The sequence below is a fragment of the Sinohyriopsis cumingii genome, chromosome 5, assembly GCF_028554795.1.
Source record: "Sinohyriopsis cumingii isolate HCF-2022 chromosome 5, ASM2855479v2, whole genome shotgun sequence".
Taxonomy (NCBI): Eukaryota; Metazoa; Mollusca; class Bivalvia; order Unionida; family Unionidae; genus Sinohyriopsis; species Sinohyriopsis cumingii.
In genome coordinates, this window is record NC_142965.1 from 116695712 (window position 1) to 116717156 (window position 21445).

At 42.6% G+C, this 21445-nt stretch overlaps 1 protein-coding gene across 4 annotated transcripts in view; it reads left to right on the top strand.

Moving 5' to 3' along the window:
- LOC149800043 (uncharacterized) overlaps window positions 1-21445 on the top strand; it is an 87307-nt gene that overhangs the window by 35929 nt on the left and 29933 nt on the right. For 3 of the 4 annotated variants that reach the window (XM_089959573.1, XM_089959572.1, XM_089959574.1), the window contains exons 3-4: window positions 18332-18625; window positions 18946-19242. In XM_089959573.1, coding sequence (XP_089815699.1) covers window positions 18332-18625; window positions 18946-19242 — 591 coding nt within the window. The remainder of the gene's footprint in view (window positions 1-18331; window positions 18626-18945; window positions 19243-21445) is intronic. The other variant, XM_089959575.1, reaches the window with a different exon arrangement.

The window sequence follows — 21445 nt, forward strand, 5'->3', positions numbered from 1 at the left end:
CGTTTTGTTTCCTCACTCTGATTCAGGAGAGCTTCGATACGATGGATCTCTTGAGTGGTTAATGGTGGACAAGAATGTTTACGCAAGTCTTTATACCACTGATGCAACACGTCTTTTTTCGAGATGAGACTCCAAGCTTCGTCCAGATACTCGTCCAATTTTTCTTCTTGACTCAACATCAGGCATTTATCGTGTTGAATTTGACTGGGATGATCGTTTTGACATCCATAGCAATTTTTCTTGATCAATTCCGTCATTTTGTCGACCAAGTGTTTGGCAAAACAGGAGACTAAATGGGCTTCTTGTTCTGGCCATCTTGACTTCATCATGATCACTTCTTCTTTTTCCACGGTCTCCTCACATTTCATGTCCAAAGTTTCTCCACTAGGTAAAGAGGAATAACAGTCTTCCATGGTTTCTAGTAATCTAGGATGACTTTTCTCAAACTGTTGATTTCTATCGTATTATCGAATTCTGCATACAGGATGACGTTCACCGTTTCATCAGGGTCTCGGTCTTTAAACTGAATTTCCACACGAATCTGGCCGGATTTTATAGGGTGGAAATGTCCCTTGTCGCTGCCTTGGTCTGGAGTGAAATCGAAAGCCCACAAAGCATAGCCTCCTCCATAATCTTCGTACGTAATGCCGTGACTGGTGTTGGTTCCTAACTGGCCGGTGGCTTCGTACAGGGACAAGTACGATCTCAAGTAATTCTTCTTGGTAAAGTCAGGTTCGAAAGGTCGGGTACACAAGGTTTTGCCATCGCGACTGACTTCGATTTTGGACACGCCAAAGTGTTGAAAGTAGAAAGGATTTTTTTCGGCAGCTCCGTTGAAGGCTGTATTCTCGACGATACCAACGATCAAACGTTTGGGTAACTGTCCTTGGAACAGATGATCTTCGATCATGGATCGCTGTCCCTTGGGAATGGTGAAGGTTTTCACTTCCACGCGTCGTATGGGATACTTGGCAGTCGTTCTGCTCAACGTCTGATTGATGTCGTTTCCCACTTTAGGTAACACTTCCACACGGCGTACGTAGTCTGGCTTCTAGGATTTTGGTTTTGTAACCGTCACTATCAGCCAATAAATGGAAAGCGGCACTGCTACGATTCAGTCTCAGGCGGACATCCACCCCGTTCAGCAAATACTTTTCTTGCAACCACATGTCCAAATGCAAACGATCCATCAGTTCTAAACTTGTGTCGACTCCCGTGATTCTCTTTCTTCGTTCTACAAATCCATCATTGTTGTCTTTCTTTTCATCAGTTTCCAATATTTCAAACTAGGTAGGTTCGTCAGCTTCCCATACCATACAGGCATTGAGATGAGTGTTCTTGGCATCTATTCCGTACGTCAAGAGATTTTCCAGGTAGGCACGATAAGGGTAAGTATCCATGCTGCTACTGACCAGTTTGTTATTCAAGTACAAGTCCACTCCACTGAACAAGGAATGCATGAAATTGTTGACGGGAGCTACTGCTTCATCGTCTATAGCACCTCCAGTCTTATCTAGAATTTTGACTTTCAGGTACAAGTAACTGCTGTTCAGATCGATGTAATCTTCGGGCTGTCCTTTGATTTCAAACTCGATGGGAGCGGAATCGGCCAATGAGGAGACGGGATGAAATTCCACCCACTGGGATTCTTGCATGGTCGTCATCGTGGGGGGCATGGCAAACAGATCCAGTTCCGTCTTGGAACAAGCGCAAGACTCTCGGTGCATCATTTTTTTTGTTTGTTCTTTCTCAATAATCGAAAACGTCTAAGTCTCGAACGGTTCTTCTTTTCTTGGCCTTTCTAGCTTGAAGTCTGGTGAAAGGGTGTTTTCTTCGTCGTCTCTTTCTGCCTTGTCCTTGCTGAATGCCTGACTCGGTAGCGTGCAGGGCATTTATAGGTGTTTCTCGGTGACCCAAAATGTCTTTGCCCGTTTGCAGCAAGACATTTTTGCCTGCCCTCATGAAGGCTTCTTTAGGGTTTTGTTTGTCGATGATGACATTTTGGAGAAATTCTTTGCCTTGCGTCAGTGCCGCATCTTTCAATGCGTGCAATCCGCGTGTCACCATCGGTTTCAACACCGGGGCCACCGAACGAAAGGCCGATTTTAACATATCTCCTAAACCGTGTCCTCGCTGTCGAGCAACCCCTCGGTACACTGGATACATGACTTACGAATCGTGAGAAAACCGTTTTCGAAAATGGAGTTTCACCGTGACTTTTCCTTTGGTGAATGGAATATTTTGTCCCAAATCTCCTTTTATAGTAATGTTGACCGTGTCCAAATACGACTTACTGACAGGCAAATAGTGAGGATGTACAAATTCGCGGTGGACGTGGTAAGTGTTTCCACCTTCCTCGTCAGTGTTCGTGGCAGAATCCACTTTGACACGCAGTAACGGTACGGAGGTGTGTCCCACCACGTTATACTCCACCACATCGGAGTACACAAACATCAAATTCAGTCCTTGGTTCAGTTCTACCGGGGCACGAAATAACTTGCTAAAAGACTCGTTGTCGTAAACGATGGGTAATTCGATTTTCTTCATCATGCTCATTCTCAGGTTCATGTCTCCGCCCAACATGTCATACAATTCAGGACAAAATAAAATGGACAGGATTTTACTCCGTTCAAATTTCATCAAGAAGCGACGAGCTGTTTTGTGGTACTCCATGGTGACACTTTTGTTAACATGCTCCAAAGCTTTCAGAAACACGACATTAAACCTGGAGGCTATGGTGCTGACCAAATGTTGACCACTAAAATAATAGCCTGGGGAAATGAACAAGTGATAGGTGGTGTACTTTTGTGTACGGGTTTTCTTGTCATATTTGACATTGCTATCCATTCACTGTTGCAATTGTTCGTCATGAACTTCCACATCAAAAAAATTTTGATTGGGAAGGACATTGAGGACTTGGATCGGGTGAATCATTTCTACTAAAGCCACTTCCCAATGGGCTTCGTGATCTAAGGGGATGGCCTGAGGTAATTTGGCCGTGTAACAGCACAACGTGTTGTGGGCAAACACCTCCATGGAACTGTCACTGGGTAAGGTTAAGTAAAATTGGTTTTGGTGACTCATAATTCCAGAGTTCTGTGGCTGTCCGAGGGGTTACTGGACGTCAGAGGCGTGTCTCCGCCCAAAATGGGGTTCTGATTGTGGTGATTGGAGTGGTGACTGGCACTGGCACTGGACACAAGGTTCCCGTTGGAAGAGAATTTCAGGGAGGGATTGGGAAGCAGGTAACCGATGCAACTGCTCAATAAAATGGTCCACAATTGTTTGTCTCCTTGTTGCAAACTCAAATTGGCGATGGCTGCCCCGATGACACAATACACCACGAAGATTTGGCAGAAAAAGACGATTTGCGTTTTAGGCACACGTTCTCCACACCACACCCACAAGGGTTCTTTTTGTAAATCTTGCACAGAAGAACTAGGTGAAGGAGGAGTGGTCGACGTAGCTGCGTCTGCTGTGTGAAAGGGCATGATGGTCACTTCTTTTTATAGTCGATGACTTGCGATGCGTCGATCCAAGAATCAAAACTGGGTGGATATCCTTTCCAATGTACTTTGACTTCTTTGACACGTCCTTTGCCCACTTTACGGGTTCTACGTTCGAGAATGCTTTCGATGTCGTACACGTCGTCTTCTATTTTGGTGACACGTTGTAACTCGGGCAAATAAAACGTTCCTTTGAGCACTTCTCCGTTCATGTCTTCCAATTTATAGACGGCAGGATGACGGCCATGCACTCGTCCAGTGACGCGAAACAATTCGGTCGTCCAGTTAGGTAAGTAACCTTTGTCGAAAGTGCGTTTGGTTTTGCCAATGCGCACCCAATCTCCTACGGCCAACTCTCCACTTTTCTTGGGGACAGCCCTCGTCTGGGACGTACCAAACAGGCGCTCAAACACCAACACTTCGTTCTCGGGAGTCACGTCTTGCGGGGCACGTCCAATGCTTCGATGGTAAGATTGGTTGTACGCTTGCACCAGGTGCGGTAAGATGTCGATGTACTTCAGAGTGTGGTGATGCGTAACATATTTCCACATGCGTTCTTTCCAAGTGCGTTGAAAACGTTCCACGATGCTGGCTTTGGTTTCGGGATTCTCGGTGGTAAAAAAATGAATGTCACGTTTCTTTAATTCTTTTTGGAAAGCTTGGTTCAGAAATTCGGTACCTTTGTCCGTTTGCCATCGAAGAGGGTGACGACCGCTTTGTTTCAACACCCGTTGCAGGGCTCGCACTAACTCGCTGTTCGATTTGGAAGTCAAGGGTACGACCCAAGCAAATTTGGAAAAGACGTCAATGACACAAAACAAATATTTGTAACCACGATTGTAGCTGGCCAAATGAGAGACATCGGCTAAATCGGCTTGCCATTGATGACCGATGCCTTCCACTCGGGTGCGACTACTGGCAAACTTGCGTCGAATGGGTTTGTGTAAAGTGTAGGTAGCTTGTTCTTGTAACCATCGTTGCACTTGAGGTAAACGAAGACTTTTCAGTCGCGTTTTGGCAGCACGATACAATTTTTGAACTCCTGCGTAACCTGCAGGATGGGAGGGATCGTAGTGAATGCTGGCTAAGACTTTTTCCATTTTTTTGTGTTGGTTGGTGTGTTAATAAGGCACCCACTCTTGGAGGATGCTACTCTTTTTCTCTTGGGGTATTTTCTTGGATTGCAATGCTTTGCGTGTGCGACCGGCAATAGGTGTTGAAGAGGAGGAGGATGTCTGAGCGGGGGATATCGGTTCTTGTTTCACTTCTGTCTTCACTTCTGTCTTCACTTTCTTTTTCTCTTGTGATGAAGAAGGGGTGGCCATCATCTTTTTAATCCATCCAATTCTGGAGGTAGGTGGTGTTGTTAACTTGCGTACTTTTTCTGGTGGAGTTTGAAACCCTTCTTCTTCTTCTTCTTTTCCTTTTTCTATCTTGGTCACTGGTACTGGTACTGGTACTGGTGCTGGACTTTTCATCAAGGTCTTAAAATCTTTCAGAGTGAGTAGAGCTGTTTCGTCTAAAGCTTTCTGGTGAAAGAGTTGCAGTCGTTGCAAGAGTTGACCGTACTTTTGCGATTTTTCTGTTTCGGACAAATCTTGGCGATCCATCAAGGACTGCAATTCGTGTTGTAACTGGGACATCTCGCTCAAATTGGGATTGGGAGGTAAATGCGGGGTGTTTTGTTCTTGCCACCGATGGTATTCCATCCATCGTTTGTAAGGCACTAAAGCTAGTTTTCGTCCTTCCATGGGGTTGTCAGGGGTCGATTCTGAGATCTTGGAACTTCCGAGGCCTTTTTATCTTGCTCCCACCAGTCCTCCCAACATGGTTCCCAAGACTCCTTTCAGTATGGGGCCTAACAAGAGAGGTAAAATACCTCCACGTTGCACTAACATCTTCTTTTTTTGACGAATGGGAATTTTCTTTTGAACCATTTGGCGAAGAACGTGACGATGTTTGCCTAAGCATTGTTTCTGGTGTTTGGACAAAGGGATCGTGCCTTTCAAAACGTTCAAACAACATTCGCACACGGTATCGATGACCTCTTTGGAGGCTGTTTGAATGAGTTTTTTTCGTAGGGGTGGAGAAGCTTTGGACAGGACAGATAACATGTCCCCATGTTTGACTAAACGTGGTGGCAGTCCTTTCCTTTTCTTTCCTTGGGGTTTTCTGGAGGGTGACATCTTTGAGTCTTCAGGAGCACCAAAAAACACTGATACCCGACTTGGTCACAGGCCTTATTTATACTGGAACGCGTCGCCACTGATTGTCTTTACGTCGTATTAGTTTGAGGACAGGCATGACACGTCGTGCAGGGGTACGTAACGGACTAAATCGAGCCAGTTCTTGCTTGGACAAATCCAGTAAACTTTGTAACATGCCCGATCTTTCTTGAACTTAGATTTTGGGAGAAGGTACTTTGTGAGCAGCAGCCACTACCACTAAATTGGAAGGTCCTGCCACTGGGGAAGTTCTTTTGGGGGTCATCAACGGAGAAGTTCTTGGTGTGATCAACGTCTCCAAGTACTCTTCAGTTCTGGGTGTCATTAACGGAGAAGTGGACAAACGTGAGGCTGCCGGAGACGCAGTCACCGCCGTGGCAGGTCGTGGTTTGCGAGTGTAAGGTTGCGTCCTGGCCGAAGTGCCTCTCTTGCGACTAGTTTTCTGTGGACTTTTCTTTTTCTGGGGACTTTTTCTCTGTTTCTTTTTCTGGGGGCTTCTTTTCTTTTTCCGGGGTGGTGTCTGGTAAGAGGAGGGTCCTGCCACTGGAGAAGTTCTCCTTGGGGACCTGGTCTTTTTCTTCTTGGGGCTTCGTTGGACTTTTGTCTTGGGTATAACTTTGGAGGCATTAGGATCCCATCTTAAGAGTGAGCGAATGATGACCCCTCCTAGAGTACCGCTCCCTCCAGGTTTCAAAATGATTTGTTTTTTGGTTTGAGTGTCGATGCGGGGATCGGCCAGTTGGACCAAAGCGACTTTGTTTCGATCGAAAAAGCGTTTGGTTTGATGAGGAATCTGAATGATTCCTTGGAGTATTTGACGTGCCGTCACCGTGAACCATCGTAAGACTTCTTTGAGACTAGCTTCTAAGACACGAGCTCGTGTTTGTGGATCTTTTTCTCGACTGATGCCATACAAGGCACGAATCAATTTGACGGGAAGATGCGACTGAAGGGACGTCATGTTCGCACTGAGAGTGAGACAGACGAAAAAGGGTCTGAGGTTTTTATAGATTTTTTTTTATGTGGAGTGAAATGAAGTCGAGGACGGAGACGTGTACAGGACAGGCCCTCCGTCTTGGCACCAGTGGTGAAACAAGTGGGTACGAAATCGCAAATCCTCGGGGGTCGTAGGTTTCAAATCGACGAGTAAATAGGCGTGTGGAGTTTGAGTGGCATCGTCGTACGCCTGAGTCAGCCAAGGCGTTCCTAACTGTTTGGCTAAGACTTGCACTTGCGATTTATCTCGAGGGCTTTTAAACAAGACCACGTAATGCGCATTGAGACTGATGGTGCGATGGGCTTTACTTTGTTGAAACAAATTTTGGGTGATGTAAACGACACTGGCATTACGGTGATGCCCTTTGCGCGTGAACCACAGTTTAATTTCTTCTTCGTCTTCTCCTAACATGTCGTCAAAAATGACCAAATGGGTTAGACGGGAGTCAGAGACGATGCCATCGTCTTCTTTAGGAATGCCTTCCACAAACACGATGGAACCGCCTTGACTTTCTCGCAAGAGGCTGTACGCCGATTGCCACTCTTTATAACACCACACGATTCGTTGAGGGGGTCGATCGATCAAATGATGTTTATGTTCGATCAAACGTTTGACGAATTCGGTTTTGCCTGAACCGCTAGGTCCAGCAATGAGCATGTTAAAGGGATGGCGAAGATACAAAGCCTCCCAACTGGCACGATCTAAGTGTTTGTCGATGACTTTGACAGTAGAGGAAGAGGGAGTAGAGACAGCAGAGGTAGCCATAGTGTGAGAAATGTCACTTGTGACACGAAAACAAACAAGACAAGAGTTTATATACTTTTTTTCAGAACACGTTTATTGAATATTTTTTTTTCAAACATGAATACGAAAGACAAAAATACATTAAAGCCAAAGGCTTAAGTACAAGAATAAAAGGCACATGATAACCATGAACGTGGAATAAAAACAAGTGTCTGTACAACAACCACATGTTTTGGGTAAAGTTCTAACCAGTTCTATAGTAGGGGGTAAGGTCACACAAGTGTCCTCCCGAAAGGGTCTTTCAGGCCTGTCCACGACAGTCCTGTCCTGGGTGACGGGTTCTTCTGGCACCGTCACTAACACGGGTTGAAAAGTAACTTTTTTCCTTGAATAACTCTCGTGCATACTGGGCTACCTCTTGTGTCCAAGCCTCAAAACACTGGTCTCGGTGATGTCCAACATTTGACTCCTAACCAATCTGGTTTCTTCTTCGTCAACGACATGGTAAGTTACTTCAATGAACAATGAACTATCGATCTTGCCTAGGGTTCCTTTTTATATACAGACCAATACCGACGTGACCGTACGGCAACGTAAAGTGATTGGGAAGTCGCACTCGCTTCTGGTATACAATTCGATAGGCTTTTTCCAAGGGTCGACTGTGGTGAGTGGGTAAACGTACAATCTTGTTCGGTTGATAGGTGGTCACTTTAAAGTTTGCATCCTCTCCGGATTGCAAGGCTTCTTTCAATACCCGAAAGTTGACCACTCGACTGGTACGATAATTCAGAGTCAGTCCTTTCACTTTGCACGTCGTGTGCACTTCTCCTTGTTTGTCCCGGTATTCGTAGCCGTAATTTTTGGGGACGCCACTGACGAAACTTAGAATCTTGTCGTCGGGATGCTCGTCTGTCCAGGCTCCTAAACGGTCTCCTTCGATGTCAGGGTGCTGTTGACTCGGGTGATGGATGTAAATGCAACTGTCCGTGTCAAAGTACAGGACGCGTTCTTCTAACAGTTCTAAAGCTTCGTACAATTTTAAGCGAGCATGAGCTGTCACGTAAGCCGCAATGATGACATTTCCAAAAGGGTCGTCTTGTACAAAGTCCAGATCTTCTTCGTAATTGACCAAGATCAAATCCTCTCGAACGACGTCCACGTGTTTCATGTATTTGGTTTTGTCGTGAATCATCTGGAAGTAGCGGGAAGGTTCTGTCAAATATTCCGTCTTCGGTAAACACGGTCGTTGTGCCATTTTACCCCACAAGCAATTTAACATCACTTTGGCAAACGATCGCCTGCCTTCGCTTTTTTCGATGTGGTCTAAAGAGATGCCTTCTTGTTCGGAGTATTTCTCTTTGAATTTTATTTGGTCTTCGGGAGTGTGACACCAGGAAGGATAGCCGCTGGCTTCTTGTTTCAGTTTCAAAAAGGCATCCACGTAGTCTGCGAAAATGCCTTTCTGAGTAGGGTCACCCTTGCGGTACTGTTGTGTCTTGGGAAAGTGACAAATTTCGTACACTTCTAACAGTTGGTATCCCATGTCCAGAGCTTTGAACAATTCTATGCTGACCCAGGTTCCCGTCAAGGTCCGTTCTTCCTGGGTGTGCTGACAAGGCTGATCTTGGTTGCACGTTTCGGCACAAGTACGGCACAATGGAAACATCAGTTTGCCTTGACAATGGTGAGGTAAGACGGGATGGTATAGGTTCGTGGGAGGCAAAACTTTACACTTGATCAAGCTTTCGTATTGTCGAATGTTGACCAGGTCGATGTGTTCCGTGAACAATTGCGGGTGCCCTACAGGAAAGCGACAATATTTGCACACGTAGGGATACAGCGAACACACGTCCTAGTATTTGATTTCTTCTCCTTTCTCTTCGTCGGCTTGGTACAGCAAACAGGTGGCATTGGTCCTTCCTCCGTACAAACTATCCCTCGGGTTCAGCGGGTCCATGAACTGGTAACCTTCCACGAGGCGTTTAAACTCGGGATCGGTTTTCATACGGTGATCGTACTCGTGTTCCCACATTTCCACCACTTGGTATCCTTCCTGTTCTAACTTTAGGCGCCGCTGACAAGTGTCCTGGTACAAGTCTTCCATGGTTCGTTGCAAAAACTGATTTTTAGTGCCACGGTCAGGGTAACAGAGGTCCGTGAAATAAGCAACCGTTAAACTCGTACACGATCTTGGGGTTTTCTAAGTCCCAGCCATCGACCGAATACGTTCCGATGGTCTCTTCGCCCCCTCCGTTGCGGGCATGCTGAATCCACTTGTCTTCCTTGTCGCACAAGTAATGTAACCAACGTAGGGCTTTGACCGAGTATTGACGTTTGACAAAGTGGGCCGTTTGAGGACTGATGACAGCCACGGTGTTTTCAGGCATGAATCGCTGTCGATACACTAAGGAACACGCTTTGGCAATGGTGCAAGCCTCTTTCAAAGGATCGAACCCTCCGTGTTCCATGAACAGTTCTCGAAATTTTCCACAGCAACGCCGTAAAATGTCCACGTCGGAACGACAATACTTTAGCATTTCTTCCTGAAAGTCGAAAGGGTCCGAGGCGTCAGCTTGGTACCAAGCGTAGAAAGCTTCTCGTTGTTCGGTACGCATGTTGTCAGGGTCGTAATAGTGAGCCTCAGGTAAATGGGGTAGAACGGCATGTTGATTGGCTTCCGTATTGAAAAAGTGAGGAAAGTACCCTTTAGCCATTTCTGTCATTCCAAACGTTTTAGGCATTCGACTCAAAGGCATGGCCAAGTAACTCATCGAATCTTTAAACTGCACTTGTCCCACTTGCATGAAAATGATTTTGGCTCCGTTCAAAGTCACTTTAGGACGCTCGGTGCCTTGTTCCGTATAGTATCTGAGAAGAAACTGTCCATCGTATCCGGAGAAATTGTGAGCCATCACTGTGGCATGACGATGACAATCTCCGTAACGTTCGATGTCCTCTTGGCTCCACGTCTTGTCGATGGGATCTAAGACCCATTGGGCAAAATCGGCTAACGTGTTGGGTCCTCGAAAGATTTTTTCACGCCCTCCAGGAATCTTGCTGCAGTGAGGGCAATGACTGAAGATAGGTTCTTGAATGCACTTCTCGCACGCTCGATGAGCCACGCAGAAATTAGGAATGTGAATGCCAGTCTCTTGCATGCATTCGAAATCGAAAAAGATGAAATTGCCTTTCTTCTTGTGACCGTCCTCTTTCTCTGGTGGAGGTTGGTATTTTTGCACGTAGCATTGGTGTTCCAAATCGACGATGTGGTGACAAATGTGACATTTTTTCTTTCCTCGACATACGTGTGCCTTGGTACTGTTGGTACGTATGCCTTGTCTACACGTAGGGCACAATCTCAGGAGTTGACAAGCACATTTCTTCTGTGAACCTTGTGTTTTCAAATGTTGTTGGTAACAGGTAGGGCTGACAAACGAACAAGGCACTGGTTCTTCGCTCAGACAGGGTGGAGAGGCCAAACATCCTGGGCATTTCCATCCACAATGCTTGTGTTGCTCTCAATTGTTATAACCATAATCACATTTCTCACAGTAATATCTGTATCCCAGGAATCCGGTGAAAGTGGTAATGGTATCGAAATGGTCATCGTGATAATAAACATGAATGTATTTTCCGTCCTTAAAGTCTTGGCCTCGAAACAACAGAGGTCCGCGCATTTCTTGAGGGTGCACTTCCAAGGTGTAGCGTGGAGCTAGGGCATCTTGTAATTTTTGCATCTCAGGAATGCCACAGGGTGTGTCTTTGGACAGGCCAGCTTGTTGCAACAGGAGTTCTGCTTCGTTTCGTTGTTTGGCTCGGTCCGATTGTCGAATAGTTTTCCAGGCTCTTTTCCATTCTACCGTGTTGTTCTTGTTGGCATAGATTCGTCCCACCACGATGGCTCGAGCTAAACACATCTGGTCTTGAGGGTTGTTAATTCGGACGAGACTTGTTTTGGTGTTGCGAAGGTCGTCCACCAATAACATCTTTTTGCGTCCAGTCCCTTGAGGAGGAGAGACGTGGGTCATTTTCAGTGTGGCTTTACCATCGGTGATGTCAAACTGGTCATTAGATTGTTGTACGTGTTGAATCTTGTCCATGACTTTGGAAGGGGTTAGTTCTGCGGGTCTGCTAAACTCGATCCAAACAGGGGATTTCAAACCGTCGTGATCTATGGATAGTGTCAAGCGATCGTCTTCTTTGGGTTGACATTGTCGCTTGAGTGCGGTGAGCAAAGAATCCCACATCTCGGTGATAAACTCTTCTGCTTTCTCCAAGGGTACGTCGGCCTTGAAATATTTAAACTTCACTGTGTAGGTGTAAGCCGTGGTTCTAAATTTTCTAGAGGAGCGCTTTTCCGTCTCTCGAATGGAATAGTACTTTTCAGGGTTGACTAAGGGTGGTGAACTTGGTTTAGAGGGTTCTGATTCTGGTTCACTCATGTCCTCTTCAAAATCACTGGCATGAATTTGTGCCAAGATTTCAGCCCTGGTACGAGGCGATAGATCACGTTTCTGCCTCTTACTTTCTTCTTCTTCTTCTTTCTTCTCGAATGAATAGGATCGTTTCATCTAGAGTGAAAAACGTCAAATGACTAAAGTTTAAACACCATAGACTAATTTATAGTCATGACAAACCAGCGTATATAAAAGGGTGTGTGTCTTGTCCTTTCACTATTCATTTCACTCTCAAACCGAGCACAACGATGGAAGAGACTACCCAGATGGAACGTTTCGTCAGAGCTTTGCGAGGGGTCATTAGAAAATTCTCTTCAGACCAGCCTACGGACTACTCTCCTTCCTTTCGAGATAAAAGTCAAGATACTTGCTATATCTGTCAGAAGAAAGGGCATTGGTCTTCAGAGTGTCCAGACCGTCAAAAAAGAAAAAAAAACAGGGGCTAAAAAAGACAAAAGTCAAGATACCTGTTATTATTGTAAAGAAAAAGGACATTGGTCTCCAGATTGCCCAAAAAAGAAACAAGAGGAGTCAGAAGAAAAGAAGGATTCTTCAGAAGAAGAGAGGGATTCTTCGGAAGAAGAGAGGGATTCTTCGAAAGAAGAGAGGGATTCTTCAGAGGAAGAAGAGGAAGAAAGAAGACAATTCTATTTAAAAGAGGCAAAGAAACAGGAGAAGAAAAGAAGAAGGGAAGAAAATGAGGAAAAAACGGTGAAGAAATTCAAAAAACAGAGAGACTAAACAAGGAGAAAGAAGAAGTCAATGAACTTTTAATTAAAGTGTTCTGTTGTGAATTGTGAATTGGATTGTAACTATGGAGAAAAGAATAAATTAATTATATAAGGTAAGTGTCTTTGAGTTCTGATTTTAAAATAAGAAGCTACACTCACGCACTCATACACAGACACGTACTATAAGGGTAAAATGGGTGGGGTTTATTTTTGAGCTATTGGCAAATTGAAATTGTATTTCTTTTCGAGAAATGTGGGTGGCCCTGAAAAGGGCCTTTTTTCTTTTTGGTGTAGGAGTGAGTTTAACCAATCAACTTTAACTGCCTTAAGCCTTTGCCACGGCCAAGGCCTACTTCTGATGATTGGGTTGAAATAACTAAGGGTGGTACGATAGGCTTAGTCACAGGGTTGGCGTGTTTAGCTCGGGAAGGTCGTATTCTCTTCGGTCGTGATAAAGAAGTCTGATACATTTGTTTCAGACTTCTTAACTCCGCTAAAATGTCCAACAGTACCGTAGCCGTTTGATTTTCACCCTCTTGTTTCTTTGCTGCTACTTCTTCTTGCTGTTGTTGCTGTTGTTTTTTTCTTACCTCTTCTTGTTGCTGTTGCTGTTGCTGTAGGAGAAAAGCTTGTTCCGCTTCCTTTTGTCGTTGTATAAATTTCTCCAATTCTTCTTGCTGTCTCTGTCTAAAATTCTCCACTTGCGGTAATGAAGAATGAGACGAAGGTTCCGGAACAAATTCTTGCGAGGTAAGAAAATCCACAAAATCCCAATGTACCTCTTCTGAAAGTAAGTCCGGGTTCCCTTGGGCGGTCTCCCCTGCTGGTGCACCCCAATGGATCGTTTTCTCAATTTCCGTCATGTTGAATCACTGTCGCATAGATTGACTGCACACAAGCGCTAGCGAATCTATATAAACCAACTGACGTCACAGACTGCTCTCTTCGGATTGGATGCGGGCTGACTGAATTTTGTAACGCGTGTTTGGATTGGTGAATGAACTCAATCCGTTTCAATCCTACCTCTACCTATAAATAAGCGCAGTTCAGTGCATTGATTCACTTGTTCTCGTCGCTTCAAGATGTGGACCGATGTGCAATCTTCTACGCTTGTGTCTTCCATGATGTTCCGGACGGACATACCCATGTATGTCCGATCCAAGTGGACCGTTGTCCACAGGACAAACACCAGTCTGTGGATACGTAGGATCTACGTAGAAAGACAAGGATGCCTCAAAAGAGTCCTGATTTACGGTCCTACAGTGAAACGCAGCCTAAGGACAAGAAGAAGACCAATGCGGTGCCCTTTATGTTAATGGATACATTAACATAAACCCAAAGGCCCTTTTCAGGGCCAGCCATATTTCTCGAAAAGGGAATGACTTTATTCAATTGCCTACCCCTTTTTTAAATTTAAATTTAAATTTAAATTTAAAAAAAAAAAAAAAAAAATCCCATGTTCAATTCCCCTTAAGGCTAGAGTGGCCCAGGGTTTTTTCTCCATGTTCAATTCCCCTTGAGGCTAGAGTAGCCCATGACTATTTCCCATGTTAAATTCCCCTTGAGGCTAGAGTGGCCCACGATTTTTCTCCATGTTAATTTTCCATTGAGGCTGGAGTGGCCCAGGGGTCTCTGTAATGATAATTCCCATTGAGGCTAGGGTGGCCCCATTCACTACTTCTATATCTTTGACAAATCCAATAATGAGAGAAATCTATTAGTAGTAGTAGCTTATGCAGTTAAAACCACAACTCCTGGGAAAACATTTATTTTTGTATTTTATTTTGTGCGCCGTTTGATGCAAACGATCTGGATTGTGCATCATGCAGTGCCTTGTTTATTCTCTCCCTGTCACATTACATAGAACATTACTTACACATAGTCAATCAGTAATACATTCATTATTTAAACATCGTTTAAAAATAAATCATATAATTCTAAACTTGCGTGTAATAACGCTAACAGTTAGACACTAAGTTGTTTAAAATTTAAATATTAGGGCTGTACATTTTCTGCCATAATTAGATACAGATTTCTATACTTGTATATTTTGCTTATAATTTGTTACAGATTGAGTTTCTTAAAGTTTAAACAGAAAATTGAATTATAGACATTCAAATTAGAAAACCTTTGTGCAAATATTCGAATCGAATATATATATATTTGAATATTCTATACTTTATCCATCAAGTTTCACGACAGTTTGCAATAGAAACAAACAAGGCAAAATGTAAACTATACAACGCAGAATTAATTAGTTTACAAGGAAACAACTTCAAACTGCTAAATCACCTGACGTTCAAACTCCGACACCCAAGGTAATCATAATGTCGAATGTTTGAATATTTATATTGGTCACAACATCTGAGTTTATATTGATTTTACTCTTGGAAATATAACATATAATACAGCAAGCTGATAAAGAACATGGCATAGAATATGGACCATTACAGGTCAACAAAGATTTACGTATAAATCAACCAGAGCAACCAGAACAACAACAAACAAACAAATGTGTGAATTGTTGTTGGACTTTCATTACACCAGGGACAGCTGTAGCCAAACCTGCAGACTATAACCACTCCCTGCCCCGAATCATGTTTATCTAACAATGTTAACTGCGACATAGTTCCGCATTAAGTCTTGTATTCACGTTTTGAAGTCATTACGCGACAATGGAATTGCCACTCAGCTCAAAATCTGACACTATCATTTCCTTTTTTCTTACAAATCAGTGATGCAGATGTCCGCTTCATATCTATAATGTACCTGGGTTAATTGACGTGTCTCTGGAACACAACCATTTAGGTGGCGCTCCACAGTTTCTAATTTTGTATAGGGTTAGAATTTTAAAGAGAATTTCCCCAGCTTTCCTCACTGGCTATATTGACTACTTAAAAAAGAGCTTCTATATCTTAGGTATTGTTCCAAGAACCTTTAATATTTTGGTATATGATTGATTTGTGTAATTTGGATTGTAGAGTATGCAGCTTGGCCTTACTCCAGATGCGCACCTTTCAAAAACCAGCTAGTTCCACTTTGTCATTTTCCTGAACTTCAGAGATAAATTGTAACAGCAAGAAGATCCGATAACATTTTTACATTTTATATATTTGGTAATTCAGTCGTTGTACTTTTAGAAGCTGGTATTGTCTAGTCTGGCAAAATGTATTTTCCCTATTTCTACAACTGCTTAAGATAGTGTGCTTTATATTAATTCAGGTTGATTTTTTTAGCACAAGGGAATAATCATTTTAGTTAGCAGTGTGGTTAGGTTATGTACAATTTCCACAAGTACAATATCCAAAGAAATGTCAGCACCATTACATCAAAGCAGCATAGAGTTATGTCAGCATTCTCTCCACTATTAATGTTTCATATGCAAACAAATTCACCTTACATACGTGACTCTCTCAAAAGTACAAAACGGGTGAGCGCCCCTTAAGTTGTCGATAGTTTACTGCTAAAATAACGTTTACTAAGATGCTTTGGTGTGCAATAGTACAAGATCATAAGTATCAGAATTTATGTGAAAGTGTGCAGACATTTTTTAAAACTTTTCTTTCCTTTGCAGTTTGAAACTGACTAAGGGGCCGTCCATTTTGTACGTACCCAAAGAGGTGAGGGGGTTAACCCAAATGCATACGCTTCCGTAAGAGGGATCAACTGATTATGTACTTACGCATAGGAAACGGGAGGGGTAAAACCTCGATAATAATTTGTCTACATTGGCCTTCGAATGAGCCACAGCTACCGGGTGAAGTAGCACTGTGGGAGAGGTGTCACTTGTATGACACCGTACCCTTGATTGCTAGTTTTCAGCAAGTGATATGCAAAGCTGATGGTCACGCGAAACCAATAGTGGTCGTGGCGAGTGATGAATGAATCCAAGATTGCTCAACCCTCTAGTGGTTTCAGCCGCTAGATTTGTTGACTGCGATCTGGATGGGCATTTTTCCGGCACCCACGCACCACATTATTCAGCCTGCAACAGAGTTGAGTGTTAGATGACTCCACTGAGCCGAGAGCTAGCCCGACTAGTGCTACTTCATGATCACTACGGGTCACATCTCATAGCATCGGGAAAAAGAATCGACGCGAGAACTTTGAGAAAGCATGAAAAACACTGGCAGAGGTATGGTGCGCACTCGTATTAGATAAGTATGATGCCCATGCAGAATATATTGACCCAGTGAACCAGAAGTCAAATGGGTCGCGCGTCACGTCAGGCAGAGTGAATATTTTTTGCAGATCATTAAGTGTGATGATTCCTGCTGCTGTCGCCCATGGCGCACCTCATGGAACAATTACTTTCCTGAACGTTTCCTGTTCGGACCTGTCGTACTGACACGTTCTTCAACTGGTCTTCGCATTCCTGATCCAGAATCTGTAAAGGATCAGACGTACGCATACTATAACAGTTCACATTCTCAGCGGCTAGCTTTTGGATCATTAAAAGTTCCTTTGAAAGCGTCATTTCATATGCACTGTCCATCACTTGTACCACTTGAAATTATCAAGCGTACATGGTCCGTGTGTGGCGTGTATCACCCATCGCAGGTCAGTGTAAAACGATATCAGCGTATTCACACTTTGAGTTTACTGACAGTGAGAACAATCAAAAGCTGAATGATGACATCAGCGATACTGTGGATATGGAGACGGCGGCCCAGAAGACTGCAGCAAATGCTGCTCTGTTTCATCCGGACATTGGGCCTGTTTATGATATTCCTATAATACGTAACGTGGATATGGAGACGGCGGCCCAGAAGACTGCAGCAAATGCTGCTCTGTTTCATCCGGACATTGGGCCTGTTTATGATATTCCTATAATACGTAACCTGTTCGACTGGGTTTCAGCGGACACTAGCCAAACTTTAAAGTTATGCAGCTTATTTATTTGATGTAGCCAGACGTTCAACGTCCATGGACTATCTGTTTTATTATAAACGTTGATATTATTAATCCTTGATTATTTCTGCGTGGATTAAATATAGGCCGTTCTAAAGAATTCGGGGGGGGGGAGGGTGCTTCAAGCGTACGTACGCCGGTGGGGGGTGTGTAAAACAGTACGCGTGTGTACATGGGGCGGGGGTAGGTCAAGCTTTGCCAGATATATAGTAGATCAAAAGGCCAGTCCCATCAGTTATATCGGATATATATTACTTCAACAAATGCCCGATAATTACAATCTACGTATCCATATTTGATTAAATTGAATTGTTCGTGTCATTTTGATTGTGAACAACACACTTCCTGTGAAATGACTGAGATATTTCCGCATTAATTAAATAATTAATTGAATTTGTGTCCTTTAATATCTATTTTTTGCACTAAAGGAACGTTTATTTTTACACCAAATTTGACGATAAAAGGGAAAATAACATAACAGTTAATTTAATTTCTCATTTAAACCTCAGATATTTACTTAGACCACTGCAATTTCGTTAAATTATAATCGAATGCCTTTTTTATGTGTTTTCTGATCGGTTTTGTTGGGGTGGGTGTTAATAAATGACAAATAAAGGATAATGGATCTCATCTTTAATAACATCAACGAATATTTAAATCTTGTGCTAAAATATTCAACGAATATTCAAGCAGGAAATTTTGTATTTCTTTGAGCTTTATGGTGAATTACATCAATATTTTGATATCATTCTTATTTAAGCTGTCGGAGTGAGAGGTGGAGACACGTTGATGAGCTGGAGAATCAGCGATACCTCCATCGGCGACTTTAGGCTTGTTAAGAACCCTAATAATACAACAGTCTTGGCTTATCTGAGTGGATCCTATACAGCACTTGTACATCCCTCTTACACCAACAGATTAACGGATATAGGAAATTTGTCCTTTGGAATAGTCTCTTATCGATTGACAAATGTCACTGCTGCGGATGTGGGTCGATATACGTTCTGTATTTTAGGAAGTATTGATGTTGGAGGTCAAATTCTTGTGCTTGCAGGTATGTACTTAAATGTCCCAAGAACTTGTTTCGTTTTGGGGTTAAAGTCCGCGCTGAATATGATTTTACTTATGAATTATTGAGAACGTTTGCTAATGTGTGAGTTGTACGTTTTATAAGCTCTAAGGAATGAAAGTAAGTAAAGTCATAGCAAAGGGAAGTATTTTAAATCATTGAACACTTCACTTCAAAGAGACTGATGTTAGATATATTGATTTTTTTCATCTATATAAATGTTATTTAAAAACAAAACACTCAAACATAATTGCAGCTAATCCTCTGCGTTGAGAATATAGATCGTATGTCCCTTTTTTCCGCAGGATCGCCGTCAAATGTGACAATCAAGGAGACAACCACCCCTTTGGTAAACACACGATATACTATCCGATGTTCGGCTGGGTCTTCGGTTTTTCCTACGAATATAGCATTGCCAATGTATTACCAATGGAAAAGGGACGGTGAAAATATTACAATCGACACTAAATACACGGTATCGGCTGATGGCACTGAGTTGTCGATTGCCCCTCTTCAGCGAGAAGACCATGTTAATTTGACTTGTATGGCATGGCAGGATGCAAGAGCAGTTTCAGAGAATATAATTCTTGTAAAGCCCATATGTATGTATTTCTATCCCCAGAAAGCGAAGCATATTAAATTGGACATTTCCGCTAGACCATCTTTCCGTCCTTCCGTATTTCCGACCGTCCGGGGTTTCGTCAGTCCCTTCATGCCACTTTAATTTTCTCACAAAACCTAACTCGGTAATCTCATTTTTAGTCAGATTTGAGATCAGCTGAATATTCTTATGACTTTGACTGAGTTTGATTGTCAGTGTTTTGTAATTTTGTTGATGAAAATATGACCCCCAATTGTCACACTTAGACATTTTTGTTTCTGCAAATGTACTATATTAGCTATTATATGATTTCAATCAAATTGATAAGCTGCTTGATACTAATGAATCCTTGGCTGATTGTGCTATAAAGCATTGTAAATTATATTTAGAGGAGATGTACTTTATAGCTTGCGGATCCATTGGCTTCCATGTGTTCGCAATAAATCCTTTAATACTCATTTGATTCGAAGCAAAAGTTGTTAAGTTGTTTATGCAGCTTGTTTCTAAGTTAGATTTTCAGCATACCACGCTATATTTTAGCTTAGTAATGACCTCTTATACAACTGTTCCATTATTATAAATTCCTTATTTCTTGTTGGATTTTAGCCAAATTTGATGCGTCAGTATCTAATTGATACAGCAGTATAGCAGCTCTGTTAAATTCATTCAAGACTAATTTCATTCTTTATGACTAAAACGTGAAATTACACAATACCCAGCAAAACTTTATTCCTACATGCCACCAGGGCCGTGGCGAGCGACCACGGGCCATGAGGTAAGAAACACCCGGCCTCTTCTAGTTCTTGTTCAAACAAACCGTTTCTTTTATAAAACTGAAAAGAGTTCTTCGGCCCTGGCCCCTGGGGTATGTCCCCGGTTGCCCCCCCCCCCTTCTTGTCGGACGTACATGCCACTCCATCACAAAGTTGGCTAGCACTTATCACACTTTCAATGAAAAGCATTTAATTTCACTATTACCTTTCTACACACATCTCAGGTATGCAACATGTTCGCTCTACTACAGAGATATATTGTGCTATGAGATGGAGCGTACATGGCTGGAAAGTAAAATTTCCAAACATGATTCCGAATCGAAAGTTATAAACCGCTCTTCAGCACACCATGCCCACCATTATTCTTAAACCCACCTCATTTTCCACCCTATTTATGTGCTGCTCATGTAAATATCGACGATTTGACGAGGGCGGTAGAATTGGGATGACCTAATCAATTGCAATAAATACCATTTTTGATATTTTGTTAACTACTAGTATGATCCCTATTCGGACCTCAAAAGTCCGCCTCAGAAATCCATCACAGCTCGTTTATCACTGTCGACATGGTAATAAGAAGAAATAATTTCATACAGACGCAAACGGAGTCAAGTTAAATAAATTCACAAAAATAATGTATACGTCTGAAAAGTAATGCAAATTCAATTCATTTTGTTTTAGCATAAACGTGGTCGTTTTCCTTTGTACAGGTATAACTTGTGTAGGCTAAAGCAATGAAGCGTCGCATGGACTGATGGAAAATCGCGTAGTTTCGCACGTGAATATGTAAAGATATGATTTTCACATATACAAATATATGGAAAAATTTGGAAACTATTTCACCATTAAGTTTTTATATTTCACACTTAAGTAAAATAATAAAATCAAAACAATTATGTTTACTACACTTTTGTATTCGGCCACAATTATGTCTTGCCAGTACTGCTTTCATTTACCAGTGAAAGTTCATTCATCCCCATTGTCCGATATTCCATTTCTCTACAAAATTAAATACAAAACTCGTTAAAGAAAGCGGTGGATTTCGATTCCGGGAGATTTTTGGGTGTTTATATTTGGATAGGTAAATTCCTTCTTTGAAACATCCTCTTCTGTATTCGTTATAATTATTACACATGCAATGAGGCTATCCGAGTATTGCTATTACATCAATTACGAATCGTTGTGTAACGCGTGAGTAGTGAATGGGGTTAGTTTAGCCTCAATGGGAATTAGAATTACAGACCCCCCTGGGCAAGTTTAGCCTCAATGGAAATTTAACATTAACCACCCTGGGCAAGTTTAGCCTCAATGGAAATTTAACATGGGCAAAAAACCCTGGGCAGGTTTAGCCTCAATGGAATTCAACATTGGAAGAAAAAGACGTTTGGGCCTGTTGAGCCTCAAGGGGAAATGGAATGGGACCCTATTTTT